At 34.8% G+C, this 17,523-nt stretch overlaps 1 protein-coding gene across 9 annotated transcripts; it reads left to right on the forward strand.

Moving 5' to 3' along the window:
• The first annotated feature begins 262 nt into the window (after positions 1-262).
• On the forward strand, positions 263-17,214 carry LOC145222959 (rho guanine nucleotide exchange factor 38-like). Of its 9 annotated transcripts, none has more exons than XM_080089219.1 (17): positions 263-596; positions 1,182-1,304; positions 1,464-2,494; positions 6,199-6,358; positions 8,287-8,353; positions 8,528-8,708; positions 9,356-9,448; positions 10,918-11,087; positions 11,236-11,441; positions 11,975-12,143; positions 12,206-12,404; positions 14,179-14,328; positions 14,388-14,531; positions 14,590-14,694; positions 15,022-15,159; positions 15,887-16,070; positions 16,124-17,214. In XM_080089219.1, exons 1-17 carry the CDS (start codon positions 434-436, stop codon positions 16,570-16,572), a joined length of 3,732 nt encoding a protein of 1,243 aa, XP_079945345.1. In that variant the 5' UTR covers positions 263-433; the 3' UTR covers positions 16,573-17,214. The 9 variants fall into 9 exon arrangements, with proteins under 9 accessions (XP_079945345.1, XP_079945347.1, XP_079945351.1 ...); XM_080089221.1 differs by having other exon boundaries at positions 15,890-16,070; XM_080089225.1 differs by having other exon boundaries at positions 15,022-15,117.
• Positions 17,215-17,523: the final 309 nt, after the last annotated feature.

Raw genomic sequence — 17,523 nt, forward strand, 5'->3', positions numbered from 1 at the left:
ATATGCCTAAATGTGCTTTGAAAAAAATACCTCAAAGCCCCGTAAGACATATTTTAATAATTTAAATAATTAACACATGATCACATTTCACAATCACATATATACGTAAAAAATCTTTGAAAAAGACCTGAACCTGGCCAGATTTCTAAAGTGACCCGACATCAAAACCTACATTTTATTAATGTGCACATATAGTACAGTACAGTACAATAAGTACAGGAAAGTTGTTTACATAAATAAACATTTAGTAAAACATAATTTAAAAAAAATGTTTTTTAGAAACAAAATAATGTAAAAAACTGTGGATAATAAAAAAATATGTTTAATTTCTGTGAAACAATGTAATATCGTGCTGAGACCTGAGTGACTGCATGTTCTTCTAAAGGTGAAGAACAGTATTAACTATCTGGCCCTAAAGCAAATTGAATTTCTTATGGAAAAGTGTACAAAGAAAAGAAGTTATGTACGTGCTACATTGGCATTTCAATCCGGCTCTCCTGAAGAAATGTCTTTGTCTATTGGTGATGTCATGAAGCTTTTGCAGTTTGAGGATACATTTTGGTATTATGGTCAAAAATTAAAAAATGGAATAAAAGGTAAGCTATCACCTGACAAGGAGATGTAGAAATCAAAAGTTCCTCTTCAAAGTAAGCGTTGGTTTCAAAGTTTGTGTTGGGAGATTAAAATAAATAGTGCCGTCAGCGAAAAGTGTAACAGTATTCCACTGGTTATTGCTTGAGACTATACTGATGGCATTTTTCACATTCTCCAATTAGGAATTTGTAACCCTTAAAGGAATACATTGGTCAAATATGATTTACAGGAATAGACTATTTGCTGCACATTTAATTTGTTGCATTTCCAATTATGGTTAGAAGTTTCAAGTAGCTCAAGTCGCATTGTAAGCTTGCAAAAGAAAACAAAAAATAATTGGATTCATTCGCTAGCTCCACACGAATATTGTTTAGCAGGCAACACTTTGTTTGACTTTCTTATGGTTATCCCTTAAAATGCATGTGTACAAAATTTGCATGTCTGGCAACCCGTGAGTTTCTTCCTGCAGTTAAAAATGTTTGCTACATTATGCGACCCAACATAAAATAGGCCTCAGTGTATGTGTAACGGCAGTATGTGTTAAGCCATCCATTTATTTGTTGTCTGATTTGACAAATTCTGTTTAGGTCAATTTCCCAAGGGTTTTGTTGAGCCAGTGGTTATTCCAATCATTTCCAGCAGTGAACAAGTTTTGTTTGCTTTGGAAAAAAATCAATCACCATACAAAGATGAACTAAATTTTATGCAAGGTGAATATATATGGTAACTTCCTTGCATGTTTTGCACACCAAACATCACTGTAATAATTAAAATCATCTAGTTTTGTTTAATTTTAATGAATGTACAAATACATGATTTTCTATATATACCTGGTGTTTTTAAGATTTAGTACTGAAAATATTTTTTAGGGGAAATTATTGTTTTGGAAAGAACAATTGATGAAAATTGGGCATTTGGAAGATGTGAAAAAAAACTAGGGGTGTTTCCCATTGCATGTGTCCAGAAAATAGCCACTAACTTTGAATTGCAAAAACCAACAAATGCAATTGCTGTTGCAACAGCAATAATGCCAATGCGAGCACAGCAAGCAAATGAGTTAAGTTTTGTGGTGGACGATCTAATTTATATTCTTGAAAAGATAGACGATGAATGGGCCAAAGGACAAGTCAATGAGCATGTTGGAATCTTTCCTCTTTCATTTACTGAACAGATTTGTAACTTTCAGCAACTATCCATTTCAACAACCACTGCTGGGAAATTTTCTTCTAATAAACCGATTGATTCAGGTTTAAACACAAAGTTGGATGACAAAGATGTCATGGTTATACATTCTTTTTTAGCAAAGAATGAATTTGAACTAAATGTGGAAACGGGAATGACAGTGAGAGTTATGAAACAAATTAATGACAAGTGGTGTAAAGTCAAATACAAAAATAGACTTGGATTTATTCCGATTTCCTGCATTGATGAGACCGCCATTACCTTTACTGACACTACTGACCAAAGATGTGACATTTTTAGTGCAAAAACTGCAATAAAAAAGTTTGTACCACCTACAAGCAATGAATGTCAGTGGGATACAAAGGCTAAAAGTTTTGATCAAACACAGCAAGAGGAGTGCAATACTAATTTGTTTCCAGATGCAGAAAAACAATTACCCACCACTGAAATAAAGACCACTGGAAAAACAGCTTCAGTTACTAGAGATGTTTTTTATAGCAGAAAGACTAATCCATCTGATCAATTATACAATGATTTTTCTGACAAACAGACTGATGAAATGTACACAAGAAAAGAAAAATCATACGAATCGCACACTAATGCCCCTACCAAAGCAACAGATACCAATAAACCTATTGTCCAAGAGCCTATTAAAGACCCACAGCCTATAAGAAATCTTCAAAACAATGTATTATCACAAAAAAAGAAAATAGAACAAGTAAGTAAATTAATATTTGATTTTGTCTTTTTTACAGTAGTGTCTGATAGGGATGTTCAAAATAGAATGTCAAATCCTTTGGATTCGAATCCAGTGAGATTTGAGTCCAATTTTGCTGTTTATGTTGGGTAAGTGGAACCAATATAAATTTGTGCTTATCTTTGTAAAAATGTAAACACATGCATCATTTTACCCATCTCAAAAGACAGCAAAGAACTTGTTGGCGTCAAGTCAGGATATACTATAACAATGCCACAACAATAAGTGCATTGGAAGCATAATTATCAGTTAGCAAATGATGCTTGTTTGTTATGTAGTAATGATTACATTTGTGTGATGGGAATTGCAACGTCTTGTCTGCATTTGATTGTTTTCCAACTTGAAAACAAAAAACAATCAACGGTTATGGCATTAATAGATATTCCACTTGGGTCATTTTTTAAACACTGATAAACATATAAGTGTAGTGAGTAAACTCTGCAAATTTCATCTTTTCGACTGCAGAAGAATAGGTAGTTTAATAGGGTTTTGAATTAACCACCCAATGCCCCAACTTTGTTTGGGTGCCTGTTTGTGCAGTTGTCCCCCCCCCCCCCCCCCCCCTTTTCGAAAAGTTGTGCGTAAATTAAATAGGCCAAAATCGTTCCGTTTACCACTGCGTGATAACAGGGAGTCGTTATCTCATAGACGCGAGCCTTCAATCTCTTGTTTTCGCTTGTTATCTAATCGCCAATTGTGACATAACAAGGGTTTAATAAGGAGGTTTATGCGCTAACAATCGGAAAGTTACGTTCCGGCTAGGACGCTGGTAGCAGTTTCTTGCTAAGTGGTAACTGCACTAAGTGCAACATATCAAACTGTTTTTTGCATTTCAACAATGTAAAAGTGTTAAAAACGTGTAATGTTGTGTTGCTTTGATCCGCCAAACACGTAATAGTTTCTCGAAAACATTAGATCGATGTAAATCGAGTTATGTTATTAGGGTAATTTGTTACTTGCCAGGCACAATTTATGCCTTCTGCAGTTACCACCTTTAGTGCATTCGTGACTTTGCGCAACTTAACAGTAGGATTACCGCTTCAGCAAGAGATTTAGTTCTTTAGAAATTGGACCCTGTTTTTTTAAGCAACGATTTTGATTACCTGACAGTCACGCTTATTTTGCAGCTGCAGTTTGGCTGAGTAAGCTAGATAGCAGCGGTGAAATCAGAAAACTACAAAGCTTTCGCTAAAATTACCTGTTCTTCCTGTCAATTAGATGGGTAGAGAAACCGCCAATTTTGGAAAAAGTGCTTTGCCGCATAACGCATCGTTTTGAACGACGTGTGACATCATTAGGGATTTCCCCAAAAAAATTGTTGGACCCCCCCTTTAAAAATTTATGGATACGCCCCTGGTTATATGCATTTAGTCAAGAAAGGGTGTTTTAAATTTATTAAAATTTACACAGATGTTAGCTATTAATGCAAATTTGATCCTCCTGAAGTTTGCCCCCGTATGATCCAGCTGATCAGCCCCAGGCTCCCAAAATGTATTTATTTAAAAACAGCTGTACTGAATAAAGTATATAATCTAGGAGTTTCATACTTTCTTGGTTGGTGCAATGTAAGGTATTCTAAAGAATGTTTTAACTTCTTTTAGACAAATATATACCTTTGCATAATATGTGTACACTGTCAGGCAGATGAAAGTCCCAAGGGAGTAATTCACTGATTTATGAATAAGGCAGCTTGACGTCGGACAGACATTTTACGAGACATTCATTTTGGTGATTAGAAATCAGCTGTATTTGCGCAGCAATGCCACGTCGTTATATTAAGTTATCATGCGCATTTTCAGTTTTGGCGAAGGTTTCACACCTAATACATGATTTAAACTTGATAAACGTGCTTCGGTTATGTCAAGCAAAACGTTGTTGGACAACATAAAGGTAACAAAATAAATTTGACATTTTTTAAACACAAATGGTCTTTAAATTCTCTTTGTCAGCTTGGCCACCACATGACCATGGGTGACTAAAGGTCAACTTGTAGGTATTACAAACACAGTTAAGAATGATTTTATGTCGTAATATAGCTTCTTTATTTTTGACTAATCAATTCAAGATTCAATGCTAAAGTCATGTATAAATTAAGCAAAACGGTATTGTTGAACATTACATGCTATTAAAAACAAAAGGTCAGACAGTATTTTGGTGTCTGCACCGTGAGAGGTTACTACAAGTCAATGGTACTCAATTTGCGAAACAAAAAGTGAAAAACTATTTGTTATGTATACCTTTGTAGCAAATTGCTTTTAATTTATGGTGTCTGTAGTATAATTGTTCGGCTTTCTAGAAAAAATTGTGTTTAAAAACTGTCCTTGGACGACAATATCGAGGTCAAAGCAAGCGATTAAATAGAAAGTATTTTTTTTGTTCTTTTTTACTGTTTTTGTAATTATAGGACAATAATGATGCAAAAAGAATACGGACAAAAGTTTTTAAACATTTGTTTACCGTAAATCCACACAAACACGTGTGTGGAGACCCATTCGTTTTTGTTTGCAATAACAAATACATGTGAACATCAATTGATGTGTATGTATAAAATGGAAGTATATTAGAAAGCAACCTTTCTTTTTTTACACAATAAACAAAATTTTAAATGAAAATTATGTTTTATAATTTATCTAACTGCTTTGTTTTTATTGTTGTAAAGATTAATGATTGTACAGCTAAAATGATATAAGAACTGGATTCGATATTCTTGATTCGAAACAATTATTTTGGAATACCCAATTATTCCACTTTGAACATTTCTAGTGTCTAAGCCAGGGGTGTCAAACTCGTGGGGTTCGCGGGCCACATTGCAGTTTGAGAATTATGCCGAGGGCCGCATGTGATTTTTAATCTAGTTATATACACTTAAACAACCTTTTCGCTACGACGACCACATTGCAGATCCTTATTTCACCAACAGCCGCCAATTATCTGTTGGTTTTTGTTTTAAAATTACAAGAAAAAGGTTTACCATCTATTGACGCCCCAAAAGCCCAGATTTTCCAACTTAATGTACAGATTAGGCTCCACAATGTGAAGACCAGAAGTTTTAACTCTATTATTACGTCATAATCTATATTGTGACGCTGTTCGTACCTGTTTTATCGCATTGTTTGCACACAATAGGCCTACAAAAGTCTGTCGCATATGGCTACTAGGCTGGTAATACTCTTTTTAATAACACAAAATCTATTTAGGGCAGTTTAAAATTACAAAGTTTTGGCAAAGGAGTTTTAATTACATCACGCCTGCCAGTACATATATTTTATTAAGGCCGTACGGCCGCGGGTTGCAGGCTACACTCTTGACTGAAACTTTAGGGAACGGTTTAATTACTGTATCGTTTCTATTCATAACATATGAATTTGTATGTATAAATTAAATTTCGGTATACGTCTGTTTAAATAATGGCTTTCAACTTAAAAAGTAAGAAAAATTTAGTATAATTAGATAAAATCTGACAAAATACTACAATTGTTGTTGACTGCTCGTGGGCCACAAGTTTGACAGGCCTGGTCTAAGCTTCAGCACCATGTAATTGTTAATTTTTTTCTCTGAATGGACTGTGTTACCCAAGTGAAATTTTTTTGTTGCCTGCAGCAATGTTTATTTGACAATATTATGCACTGTCTGACAATTGTCATACTATTGCTATCTTTTGTTAGATTAGAACTGATATTGAAGAATGTTCAAGACAAAAAGAAGAGCTAGAAGTTTTATATAATTCATCCTTCGATGGAAAAGAAAGACTAACTATTGCCGAAAACAAAGAAATTGTAATGGTCAGATTAAAGCGACTACAAAAAGAACTGGAAGATTTAATATGTAAGGATGCTTAAATTTTTTTTGATTTGATCTCTGACAAGTACCATTTCTTCCAGGTCAACTTGGTGCAAAATTTATTTCCCAGTGGAAACAGGCGGTGATCACCTTGATTCTAATATTTTTCTTTTTTTATGAAATCAAAAAAGGTGTTGTTAGATTTAGGTTTAAACGCCAGATTAGTGGAAAATTTACAGACAGCAGGACAGGCCTTTTGAGTGCATACAAGTTTACTTGCTAGGAAATTGTCACATTTATTTTTAAGATTCTTCATCTGGAGTATCCACTAATGATTTAATAATTCAAATTTTCACCCTAAATTCGTGTAGAATGGACATATACCCACATCACAATCATACTTATCCCATTTTGTAATATTTATAACAACAAAACAGAAACTACAAAGGTGACAAACCTCCATTTTGGCACTGTTTTTCTGTGACAAGCTTGTCATTAACATGAAAAAACAAACACATAAAACACAAATGTGTAGAGCCTCAGCATTTGGTGAGTTGAATGAAACAAAAAATAGGGATTAAGAAATTGGCACAGTGAGCTAAAAGAGAAAGCCTGAACAGTTTCTTGCTTTCATATTGTTTCTTTTTAAAACTGATTTGTTGTCATAGTCAGTGACATATCTAACCTCTTTCCTTTACACCACATGACAAATTTCTGTGTGCATTGAATTTGCCATGAACATAACCCTAGCTTTTTTGTGTTTTGTTTTTTCTGAGTACATAATGTTTCTTACCTTGAGGTAAGTATTTGTTGGTCATGCAGAAATGACTCTTTATAATGTATGATTGTATGCATTTATCTCTGCTGTGAAAATATTTTGCACTAGTCCAAATTACTGCAAATACCAAGAATTTATCAGGAAAATTTAAAATTAACAGAATCATCGTTAATTAATAGAATCACAATTTTTGTGTTACCTGTGCATAAGCTTTGTCATTTAGCCAGTAACTCTTATCAGGCTCTATTTCTAAAGAATCCTAAATCCTAAATCTTTGCAATTAATCCCAAATAATTGTGTTATAATATATAAGCCAATAGGCTAACACCCAATGCTCATTTTGCAATTTCCTTCTTTTGCAAATTTTGCAATTATTTGCAAATTTCAAATTAAAAAATATTTTTTATGTAGGCTTACCACAACACTGCTTTTGACACTACTGTAAAAATTGGCATCTACATGCTATGTATCTGTATTATTACATCAACCATGCATTCCAGTTGGGGGTGACATGTGTTTCCATTTCCTTGTAATGAGTCATACAACTCATGGTAGCTGAAGCTGCCTTGTTTATTTAGTCAATAACACGAGGTTGTTAAACAGCCGTGGTTGGTCATTGACATTTTATGATCTGCTCATTTGTGCAATAACTGTTTCAGATGTCACTGACTGAAATGCTGGTAAAATTCAGTTCATGTGTATAAGGTTTTTTTTAACTGTATAAGTAACAAATTATGAGTGCTGAATTTTCTGACCAAAAGAATGAAGATGACGGGGTCAATTTGGATTGGGGTGTCTATGGTGACACTTTTCAAGCCAAGAAAAAGAATCCAAAAAAGAAAGAAAAAAAAGTTAATCTAGTTAATCCATTGTATGAGCCAACCTTGGCACTTGGAACATATTCAGGAAATAAACCATTGGATTATAATGTTGAATATGAATACACCAACTTACCAGATGAAAATGCAGATAGTAAAACTGAGATTGGGGTTTATCAGGATAGCAACATTCCTTCTATTCAAGTTTCAATGTATGAAAATCTTCCTGCTTCCCCAAATTTCAGTAGTGACGTAGAAAATCAGCAGGTTGATTTAGATTCTGATAACAACAGTAGCATTTGTTTTTCCGATGAAGGTATCCCCCTATTCATGGATTTTAACAAAATACAAATATTAACCAGTTGTTGTTTTTGCAGATGTTACAGACAACATTTATGAAAGCGTTGATGTTTTTAGACCAGTGGAAGGCTCACATGAGTCAAGGTATAAATAACATTGTATAGTTGGATCTTAACAGAATCCTTAAATCTTCAGCTAATCTACTGAATACAAAAGAGTTAACTAATATTGCAGAATCCAAATTGTTTTGGGCTATTGTGATTTTATTTCACACAGATTGGAAACTTAAAGCTAAAAGACATGTGTTTGTACATGTAGGCAGCCACCAACCCCTCCATCAGTGGAGAAACTTGAAGAACTAAAGCAACGCCAAACAACACAACGTCAACATGTTATTAAAGAGCTAATTGATACTGAACAGGACTTTTTGAAAGGGACTGAGATAACTATTGATGACATCTGGAAACCTTTATCTCAACAGGAGGTAATAATATTTGATGTAAGAAATTTACAAACCCCAAATGTTGTAATTGCCTGAAAAATCTTTTTTAATGTGTTGCATGTGACTATGCTGTTAAGATCAGTTTTCTTACACTGACAACTTAAATCTGTGTTTCTCAATTTGTGGGTCATCAAGCATTTTTAATGGGGTCGACCTTACCATAAGTTTACCTGCATTTTAAAAAAATCCTCGACCTCATACCTTTAAGACTGTGCAGTATTTGTACATTGTTATTTGATGTTGAGTTGTGGAATAGGATTGTATATGTGTAAACTGTTGTCAGATGTACGTCACACATAACAAACAAAAGCAATTGTTTGCAAACATTCTTAATGTTTTAGTTCTGTATGTGATGCAAGTCACGAAACTTGCTAAAAAGCTGAATGTTACATTTACTTTCAAAAGTGAATGTATGAAAAAACACTTTGTGGTAATGTAAAGGCCATGGGGTATGAGGCAAGTTATGTTGAAAAATCTCTTACGGGGGCCAAAAAGGAAAAAAGGTTGAGAATCATTTACCTAAATCATACTTTTGTCAACATATTTTGTCATGCATTAAGTTTGCAAACGTAAAGTGTAGCAATATATGTGTAATTTATTTGCAAACAACATCACCAGTTATATTTTGCTAAAAAATTTTTCAGTTACCACTTGATGTAAACATTGATGTCTTGTTTGGAAACATTGAGCAAATTCGAGATTTCTCATCAAAACTACTTGCTTCTTTAAAAGAAGAGGTAAAATAAATTCAAGCTGTGATCGAACATTAAAAGTGATGTGCAAATGTATGTGGAGTACCAATTGTACCCAAAAGTCATATTACAAACAATACATATCATTTTGGTATGCAAATAATTTTAACACAGACAAATCCAGCTATTCGCAACTCCACTTTGCACAGTTTTATGATGTGATTCACCACATTTTCCTTATTCACATGCTGTATAACAATACATATTGTCAACACAGTTGCCAGTTTCTTTTTTTAAAGCTAAAACCACATTGACACTCATCTAGTCCCTACAAAACTGAAAAGTTATAAAATGCTATCCCTGAAGTGTAAAACGTTTTGTATGTTGCTGGGCACCACAAACGAAAGGTTTATGTGGTGGAATAGTGTCATAAAGGCAACATAACATATGTTGCATGAGTTTGTGTATTGCTTGGTGGACGCTTCTGCAGATCTAGTGGTCAAAATTTTAAACATTGGCCTATTTGGTTGAAAATTAAACTGGACTGTAGTTGGGTCATTGTGCTTTAGTTATTTATTAGTTTGGGTGTGAAACCCCACCAGTCATCCAACTAGCCCCCTAAAATGGGTAAACTTTTTAAACAATGTCGAAATCAGATGAAGTTTGGACAGTTCGTAGAATGTGCAATTTTCAGGTGTCCATTGTTATATTTTACCCTGTAGTCCAGTGGTTCTCAAACTTTTAAAGCATGCGACACATTAAAAAACTTCAATTTTCGTTTGCGGCACACTTCGCAGGTAAACATAAAAAACTTGTTCAAAGAATGTTAATTTTCAACTTTATTCTGTGGCTACGGATGTTTTTCATCACCAATAACAAAAATATGAGCTTGGAAACGTTGTTATGCACACCAGTATTTCGTCATGGGATCCTAAAACACGAGGGAATGTTTGCACTTTAAAATAGGAAATATTTCGCAGCACACTTGGAAATCTCTCACTGTACACTAGTGTGCCGCGGCACACAGTTTGAGAATCACTGCTGTAGTCCCACCATTTACCTCACTAACCCCTAAATGGGTGAATTTTCTAAATAATGTTTAAATTGAATAAAGTTTCGATAGCTTGTAGAATTTGCTATTTATAGGTGTTGATTATTGTGTTTTGCCCTATTTTACCCCTTCTTTCCTTTGAAATAGAACATTAAATACGACAAACTTTAAACAATGTCCAAATTGAATCAGATTTGTAAAGTTTGCAAAATGTACTATACCACGCTTCTAATTCAAATTAATTTTATTGAAAATGACGTGAAAACAATTTGGCACATTTTATTTAACTGCAATAAGTTTCAAACAAATAATAGGTATTGGATTTTCAGTTTGGATTTTACAAGGTCCGTGTAAGTTTCAGCTAACCTGGATTGTTATTAGCTGGATTTGTCTGTACTGTATAAAAGCAAGTCTGTCCATTAATGCTTAAATTCTTTTTATTTTTGCAACTTTTTTATGTCAGCAGAATCAGATATCAAATGTTGGTGCTATTTTTATCAAACATATTCCTGAAATGAAGGAAGTGTACAAAATGTATTGTCGCAACCATGATGATGCAACTGCAATGTTGGAGAAGATAGAGGATGACGTGGAACTTTGCTCTGCTGTCGAAATTTGCTTAAACAATGTTAAGTGAGTAACATGTTTTCTGATTTATCAAATTGGCTTGACCAAAAATTCGTAAAAAATATAATATTTATTATTTAGACTAGCTTTTTTTATTATATCCCACCAATAGTCGACTTTATCTTTTTGTTCCCAATAACTGCTATCTTTGCAGGATGAAAGTTAACACTTTTGATCTTGGATCATTTTTGATCAAACCAGTACAGCGAATATTAAAATATCCATTATTGCTCAATGAGCTGCTGAAGCTTACTGCAAGTGATGGACCGAACAACAGTCATGCAGATTTGATACAAGCTCAAAAGATGATGCAGGAGGTTGCCAACAGTATTAATGAAGATAAACGAAGAAAAGATTTAGGTGAGTCTTATTTTACACAAAACAATATTTTCAAATGAAGCACAGATTTTCCAAATTATTATTTTTTTATTAAAATGTAGTTTGTTCGACCTTTAGGGCCAAGCAATAGCTATTGTACATAAAAGGTTTCAATTAGTACAGTGTCTGTTTTTGTAAGCATTGGTCATATAGCCAAAAAACTTTAGTGCTAGTGGTGAATAAAATACTAAATACTTGGTTACTGATTTGGTGTGATCAAGGTTTTGGCCAAGCTACAGCTTATGCAACCTCAGTGCCTTGCCTTACACCACCAATTTGTTTTCCACCATAATTCTAATAAAGTTGCTTTAATACAATTGTCTTGCATACCAAAAAAAGGGTTTTATTGCCCACATTTACCTATTTAAGCATGTTAAGTTTATGCCTGTTGATAACCTTGAACATATATGTAATAAGTGTTTATTTCTGTGCATAAAAAACATGAAAATGTTTGCACAAAGTACCAAGATTGTACTTTTTTTATTTCAACCATTTTTTAAAACAAAATGTTTCAGTGAGGAAATATAGAAAGGGAAGTCAGGAAACTTTGTCGGGAAAAATATCGCGACTGTCTCTTCATTCAGTGAAGAAAAAGTCTGCCCGCATATCCTTGCGTATTGGTCATGCAACTGGATTGGGAAATACAGAAACACAAGATGAAAAATTTAACGACGTTTCACGAAAGTACGGTTTACAAACATATCCAGTTTTTTTTTTAAATAATGTCATACAACTATTTTTGAAAGGTTTAAAGACCTTGAACGGGCTGTTAAGGATTTTACACACAATGTGGAAAACTTTGGATCTCGATGTAAAGAATGGCTGCAGTCTGAATTGTTGGTTTATGAAGATCTATCAGAATTGTTTGCTTCTGATTCATCAGCTACTTTAACCCAATTAAGCACAACACAACGACGCATTTCAGAACAAATTTATGGCTCTTTTGTAAGTTTGCTTTATGTTGGTGCGTTTGAAAATTGGGTTGTTTTGTCTCATATTTATGGGTCCCCTTCCATGACGGGGACACATATTGTTTTTGTCCGTATTTTTTTTTCTTTTTTCTGTCTAACTCTGGTTTGTTATACACGTTTGGCCAAGAAAGAGTGCTTCAGTTTACATATATGTTAGTTATTTATCCATATTTGATCCTAATGAAGTTTGACCCCGAATAACCAAGGGTTCACCCCCAGGCCCCCAAAACGTAAAATTTTTAAAGCAGCTGTACTGAGTCCCTTAGGTCCAGTCCCTTAGGTCAGAAATGTAAGCCCGTGATATGTACTAAAAGGTAAAATTTTAAGAAAAAAATTGTTTGCAGTGGGTTACTCATTTAGTGTTCAAAATTTTGGTTCAATGGCCAAATGGTTACCATTACAGCACATAATATGTGTACACTGGAAAGCCCAAGGGAGTAATTCACCAGTTTGCAAAAGCGGCGATTTATTGCATAGCGGGAAATCGATGCTTGACGCATAAACGGGCATTTTGCGGGGCAGTCTTTTTGATGATGAGATCAGCGCAGTAATGCTATGTGGTTTTATTAAGTTAGCACGCATATTTTCAGCTCTAGCGAAAGTTTTGTATCATAAAGTGATTAAAACGATATTTCGATTTATTTGTACATTTCAGGCAAACGTTGTTGATTAACATGAAGGTAAAAAACGATGTTTTCCAAAGATGCAATAAAAAGTCATTAAACGGTCATTGACAAGTTGGCCGCTTTATGACAACTGAAGGTCAACTTGTAGGAAATGCAGAACACAGTTAAAAATGATGTTTTGTGACAACATAGCTTCTTTAATTTTAACACATATACTCCAGAAACAATACATAAGTTAAATATAGATTTGGAGAAACGTTATTGTTAATCACTAAGGACTGCGTGCTATTTAAAACCATGTCAAAAGATCTTTAAACGGTCTTTCGGTGACTACACCACAATAGGTTACTGAAGAACTATTATATGACAATAATGATGCAAAAAAAATGCGGAAAAACCTTTTTTGAAGTTGGGTTAATGCTTTCTAATAATTTGTCCTTAACAATATTTGTTTTCTGTAAATCCACACACACACGTGTGTGGGGACCCAGTCGTTTTTGTTTGCAAAAACAATCATATATGTAGATCAAATGATGTGTATATTGAATTGGTAAATATCATATGGAATATATAAAATGGAAGTATATCAGAAAGCCACCTTTCTAGTTTGTTTGTGTGTTTATTTTGCCCCTTTATGCTTGTACGTAGATTTTGGCATTATAAATTTAAGTTGAAGTTATTTAGTTAGTCCAGTGGTTCCCAACCTTTTTTGTTACATTCCTCCCTTTGCCCATTTTCGAACTATTTATTCCTCCCCATAAGACGAAAAACAAATTATTTCACATTACAACTCAATGCAAAATTTGCTCTTATTTGCATTGTGAAAGTAGTTGTATATGCGGCGCAGTTCGTGAGAGTGCACAACGCAAGTCATCCTCAACATCAAGGATTTTTTTTTTCAGTTTTTATGAAATTCCTCCCCTAAACTCATAAAATTCCTCACTAGGGAGGAATTCCTCCCCGGTTGGGAACCACTGAGTTAGTCAATACTTGGTATTTGTTACATGTTTCTGATATAGGTTTTGTTTTGTGTGTATGCTGTAGAATGATTGTGCCCTTTCTTGTAAACTTTACCGGATTTGTTTCAGTATGTAATGGATATTTATAAAACATGTTTTGCAGCATGACCAAGTACAACTGCGAGTTCTTTCACCACTCACATCTTTACTTGCGCGTTTTAGAGGCCCACAGGCAATTATCGAAAAAAGGTTTGATAAACTTTTGGACTTTGAAAACTGTCAAAAAAACAGAGAATCACAGGAAAAGATTCAGGTAATTTTTTGCTATTGCTTGTAAAACATGATTTTATGTTGTGGCTCCTAAACAAACAGATGGCAAAAAACGTTTATGAAGCTTTGAACCAACAACTACTCGATGAGTTGCCCCAACTGTGTGAGTTGTCCAAAAGCCTTTTGCAGATGTGTTCTACTATTTTTGTGGAATTGTACATTGAATTTCAAAAGGATACTGAGGAGGTATTGATTGTTTGTTTTTGTGTTGAAGACACCTTGTTGTAAATCCCGATTTTCTAAGGAACTTGCATCAATACTCGCTTTGTTGACACAAACAGAATCATTGATGGTTACAGAACCTGTCCAAGATGATTTTGAAAAAGCATACAGAAGTTTGCATAATCAAGTAAGGTTAAACACAGATGTCACTCCACAACCCACTATATCTTTGGCTAAGGCTAAACTTTTCCTGAACACAGTTTAAATTGAACTAAATGTTGATTTTTACAGTTTATAGTGTTGATATAAAAAGCCATGATGTAAAAAGCACCATGATATAAAAAAGCCAATGGGTTTCAGAGAAGCAGGGTTAAGTTTAGTGCATATACTTTTAAAGCCGCTTGTCTATTTTATACCAGTTTTGTTTGTTTATATGTTTCAAAATAGTAATCAATGTATGTTGAAAGAACATTTTAGTTGATCAAAATTTTCTGTTGGTTATCACAACTTTTAGGCAATTATTGATCTGTCCCAATATTCCATTGTTCCTCCTTCATTCGGTGCCTTGACAACTTCATTAAGAAGAATTTCAAATGGATCATTTAATAAGGTGAAACCTGTCAAGGATGAACCTTCGTCGCCTCATTTACAGGTCGTCACCAAATTGCTTTGTATTTAAATAAATGTATAGGGAAAATTTAACTTGAAAATCTTAAACCTAAAAAATAACCAAATGAATAAAGTTACCGATATATTTCTACGTCTTGTTTATGCTTTGTGTTAAACCAGGGGTCACCAAACTACGGCCCACAGGCCGGATCCGACCCTCGGAGTCATTTTGTATGGTCCGCGAAGGTATTTTTGGTTTAACAAAACGTATGGAACATTTTGTAATAAGATTGCTTAAACCTTCAGACTGTATTCTAGTAATAGTTTTGCTCGTCTAATCAAAAAACAACACATAGGTATGATCCAAAAGCGGTTTGTTACGTCACAGACAGAGCAAAGAATATTAATTGTGGGCGAATAATTGCCTTCTTTTGTTACTTGTGATAGAATAATGGAGCATTAGTTGGTAGATGAGACACTTGTGCAACTTAACAGCGGTACCGTCTAAATACAAACTAGATTGTAAAACGACTGAAGTCCTTGTCGGTCCCGTCAAAACTGCCTTTACGAGTTCCGGTTTGAGAAAGATTTCGACGGGTTGTAACCCTTGCGGCCCTTGCGAATGATTATTAAAATTATCCAACCCTCTGTGAAAAAAGTTTGGTGACCCCTGTATTAAAGCATGGGATTTAAAGAGAATACGTTACACTTTCTTTCATATCTTTGAACATGCTACTCATGCATATTTGTAACAAAGAACAAAATTTCAGCAGTCTTTGGAGAATCGCAACCTTCTGATAAGCAAGTTTTCACCGGAAAGTTTGTATGTTGCAAATCAACAATGGCAACCAAACAATGAAGTGGACTTGCATTGTAATGTTAATGAACTTTTGGCTGTGATGAAAAAACAGGATCCAATGGGAAACACAGATCGGTGGTTTGTTGACAGTGGAGGTAGGAAATTACAAAAAAATACAAAATAAAAGTTTAATTTATTTTATTTTTAGTTGTCAAAGGGTTTGTTCCTGTAAAGATTTTATCTCCCTATACACAACCAACATATGACAGCGTTTATTCACCACCACATGATGCATGTCCATACACAAACGTGTCGTCCCCATCCACATTACACATTCCAGATACTGAAACTGCGGGTAGTAACGTAAGTTCTAATTCCTCCCAACATTCCTCCGCCTTACAAGATCCCTACTCCGATGAGGATGAAATGTTGGATGATTTGGAATATGGCGAAATCAGTCACAAGCAGTATTACCGTGTTGAATATGACTTTACTGCGCGTTCCACCCTGGAATTATCTGTAAAATCTGGAGAAATTTTAACTCTGATTGTCTCAAGAGATTTGGAAGGAAACGAGGAATGGTGGTTGATGTCAAACAGTTCTGGTCATCAGGGATACGTTCCTTCTAACTACATGATAAAAGCTGAATATTTGTAAATCTATATTTTTTATACTTTGATCTTGCTGTAAAAGTGACAAATATCGATTCCCCAATCATCCTGCTAACCATCCCATGTGTTTGTTGCTCCGGCCGCTAATGTATTTTGCAAGAATTCATACTTCTTTGGTGGTTGGCTGTCGACACTGCTTGATTGAAAATTTGTTCTGTTGCTTGATACGCTCCATTAATGGTTTAAGCTAATTAAAGCAGATTAGCGCCTACTAAGCATGTGGCGCGAAGCCACCACATCAGTTTCGATCCTGACGCTTGGGTGCAGCCCATTATTGCATTGCATTAATGTCGCGCTAATGCAAATCGGACCCGGGCAAAATTAAACTAATTCAGGATAAAATTCACAGCCGTCGTATTGTCAGTCGCTAATAAATAAGTTGCACTCCCGGGATTCCGTCTATTAAGTGCACGGAGAGCGAGATAATGGATTGTCATGTCAAACAACCTGTTCCTGCGTCATGCTGCGTCTTTCTCTATTCTCATTCCCATGAGTCATTTTAAAATCTTTGTTCTTTTTCGAACGTGATTTTGCCGCGTTGGCCTCCTTGTGTATCATAAAACATTAGACAGGCAAATGAGCTTGTCAAGATTGTCGTTATAACGCACTCAATAAAATCGTTAACTGAGCAGTGTGTTCTTGATCGTCGCCCATTAAAAGCTCCACTGGGCAGCCGCAAGTTCCATATTCTCTCATTAATTATTAACAGTGGAAACCGCTGCATCGCTTTTCCTTGGTGACCAATCGGTCAATTTACATGGCGTGACAAAGATGGCTGTTAGTCCTCCAACTGAACAGAATAGATAAAACCTGGATAGATTGCTGGAACATAGTGAGGACAATGTCGAAGTGCGTTTATATCGTCAACGATCGATTCGCCCGTCCCTTCCATTAATGCTAATGTAACCCTTGCCGCGTTCTCGTGCAGTGATTTATC

The sequence above is a fragment of the Phallusia mammillata genome, chromosome 4 (genome assembly GCF_965637545.1).
Source record: "Phallusia mammillata chromosome 4, kaPhaMamm4.hap1.1, whole genome shotgun sequence".
NCBI lineage: Eukaryota > Metazoa > Chordata > Ascidiacea > Phlebobranchia > Ascidiidae > Phallusia > Phallusia mammillata.

Coding starts and splice junctions, on each gene's coding strand:
- LOC145222959 (XM_080089219.1), top strand. CDS start 434: ATGGAAAAGTGTACAAAGAAAAGAAGTTATGTACGTGCTACATTGGCA. Junction 1,305..1,463: donor TGAACTAAATTTTATGCAAG/GTGAATATATAT, acceptor AATATTTTTTAG/GGGAAATTATTGTTTTGGAA. Junction 12,405..14,178: donor AACAAATTTATGGCTCTTTT/GTAAGTTTGCTT, acceptor CATGTTTTGCAG/CATGACCAAGTACAACTGCG.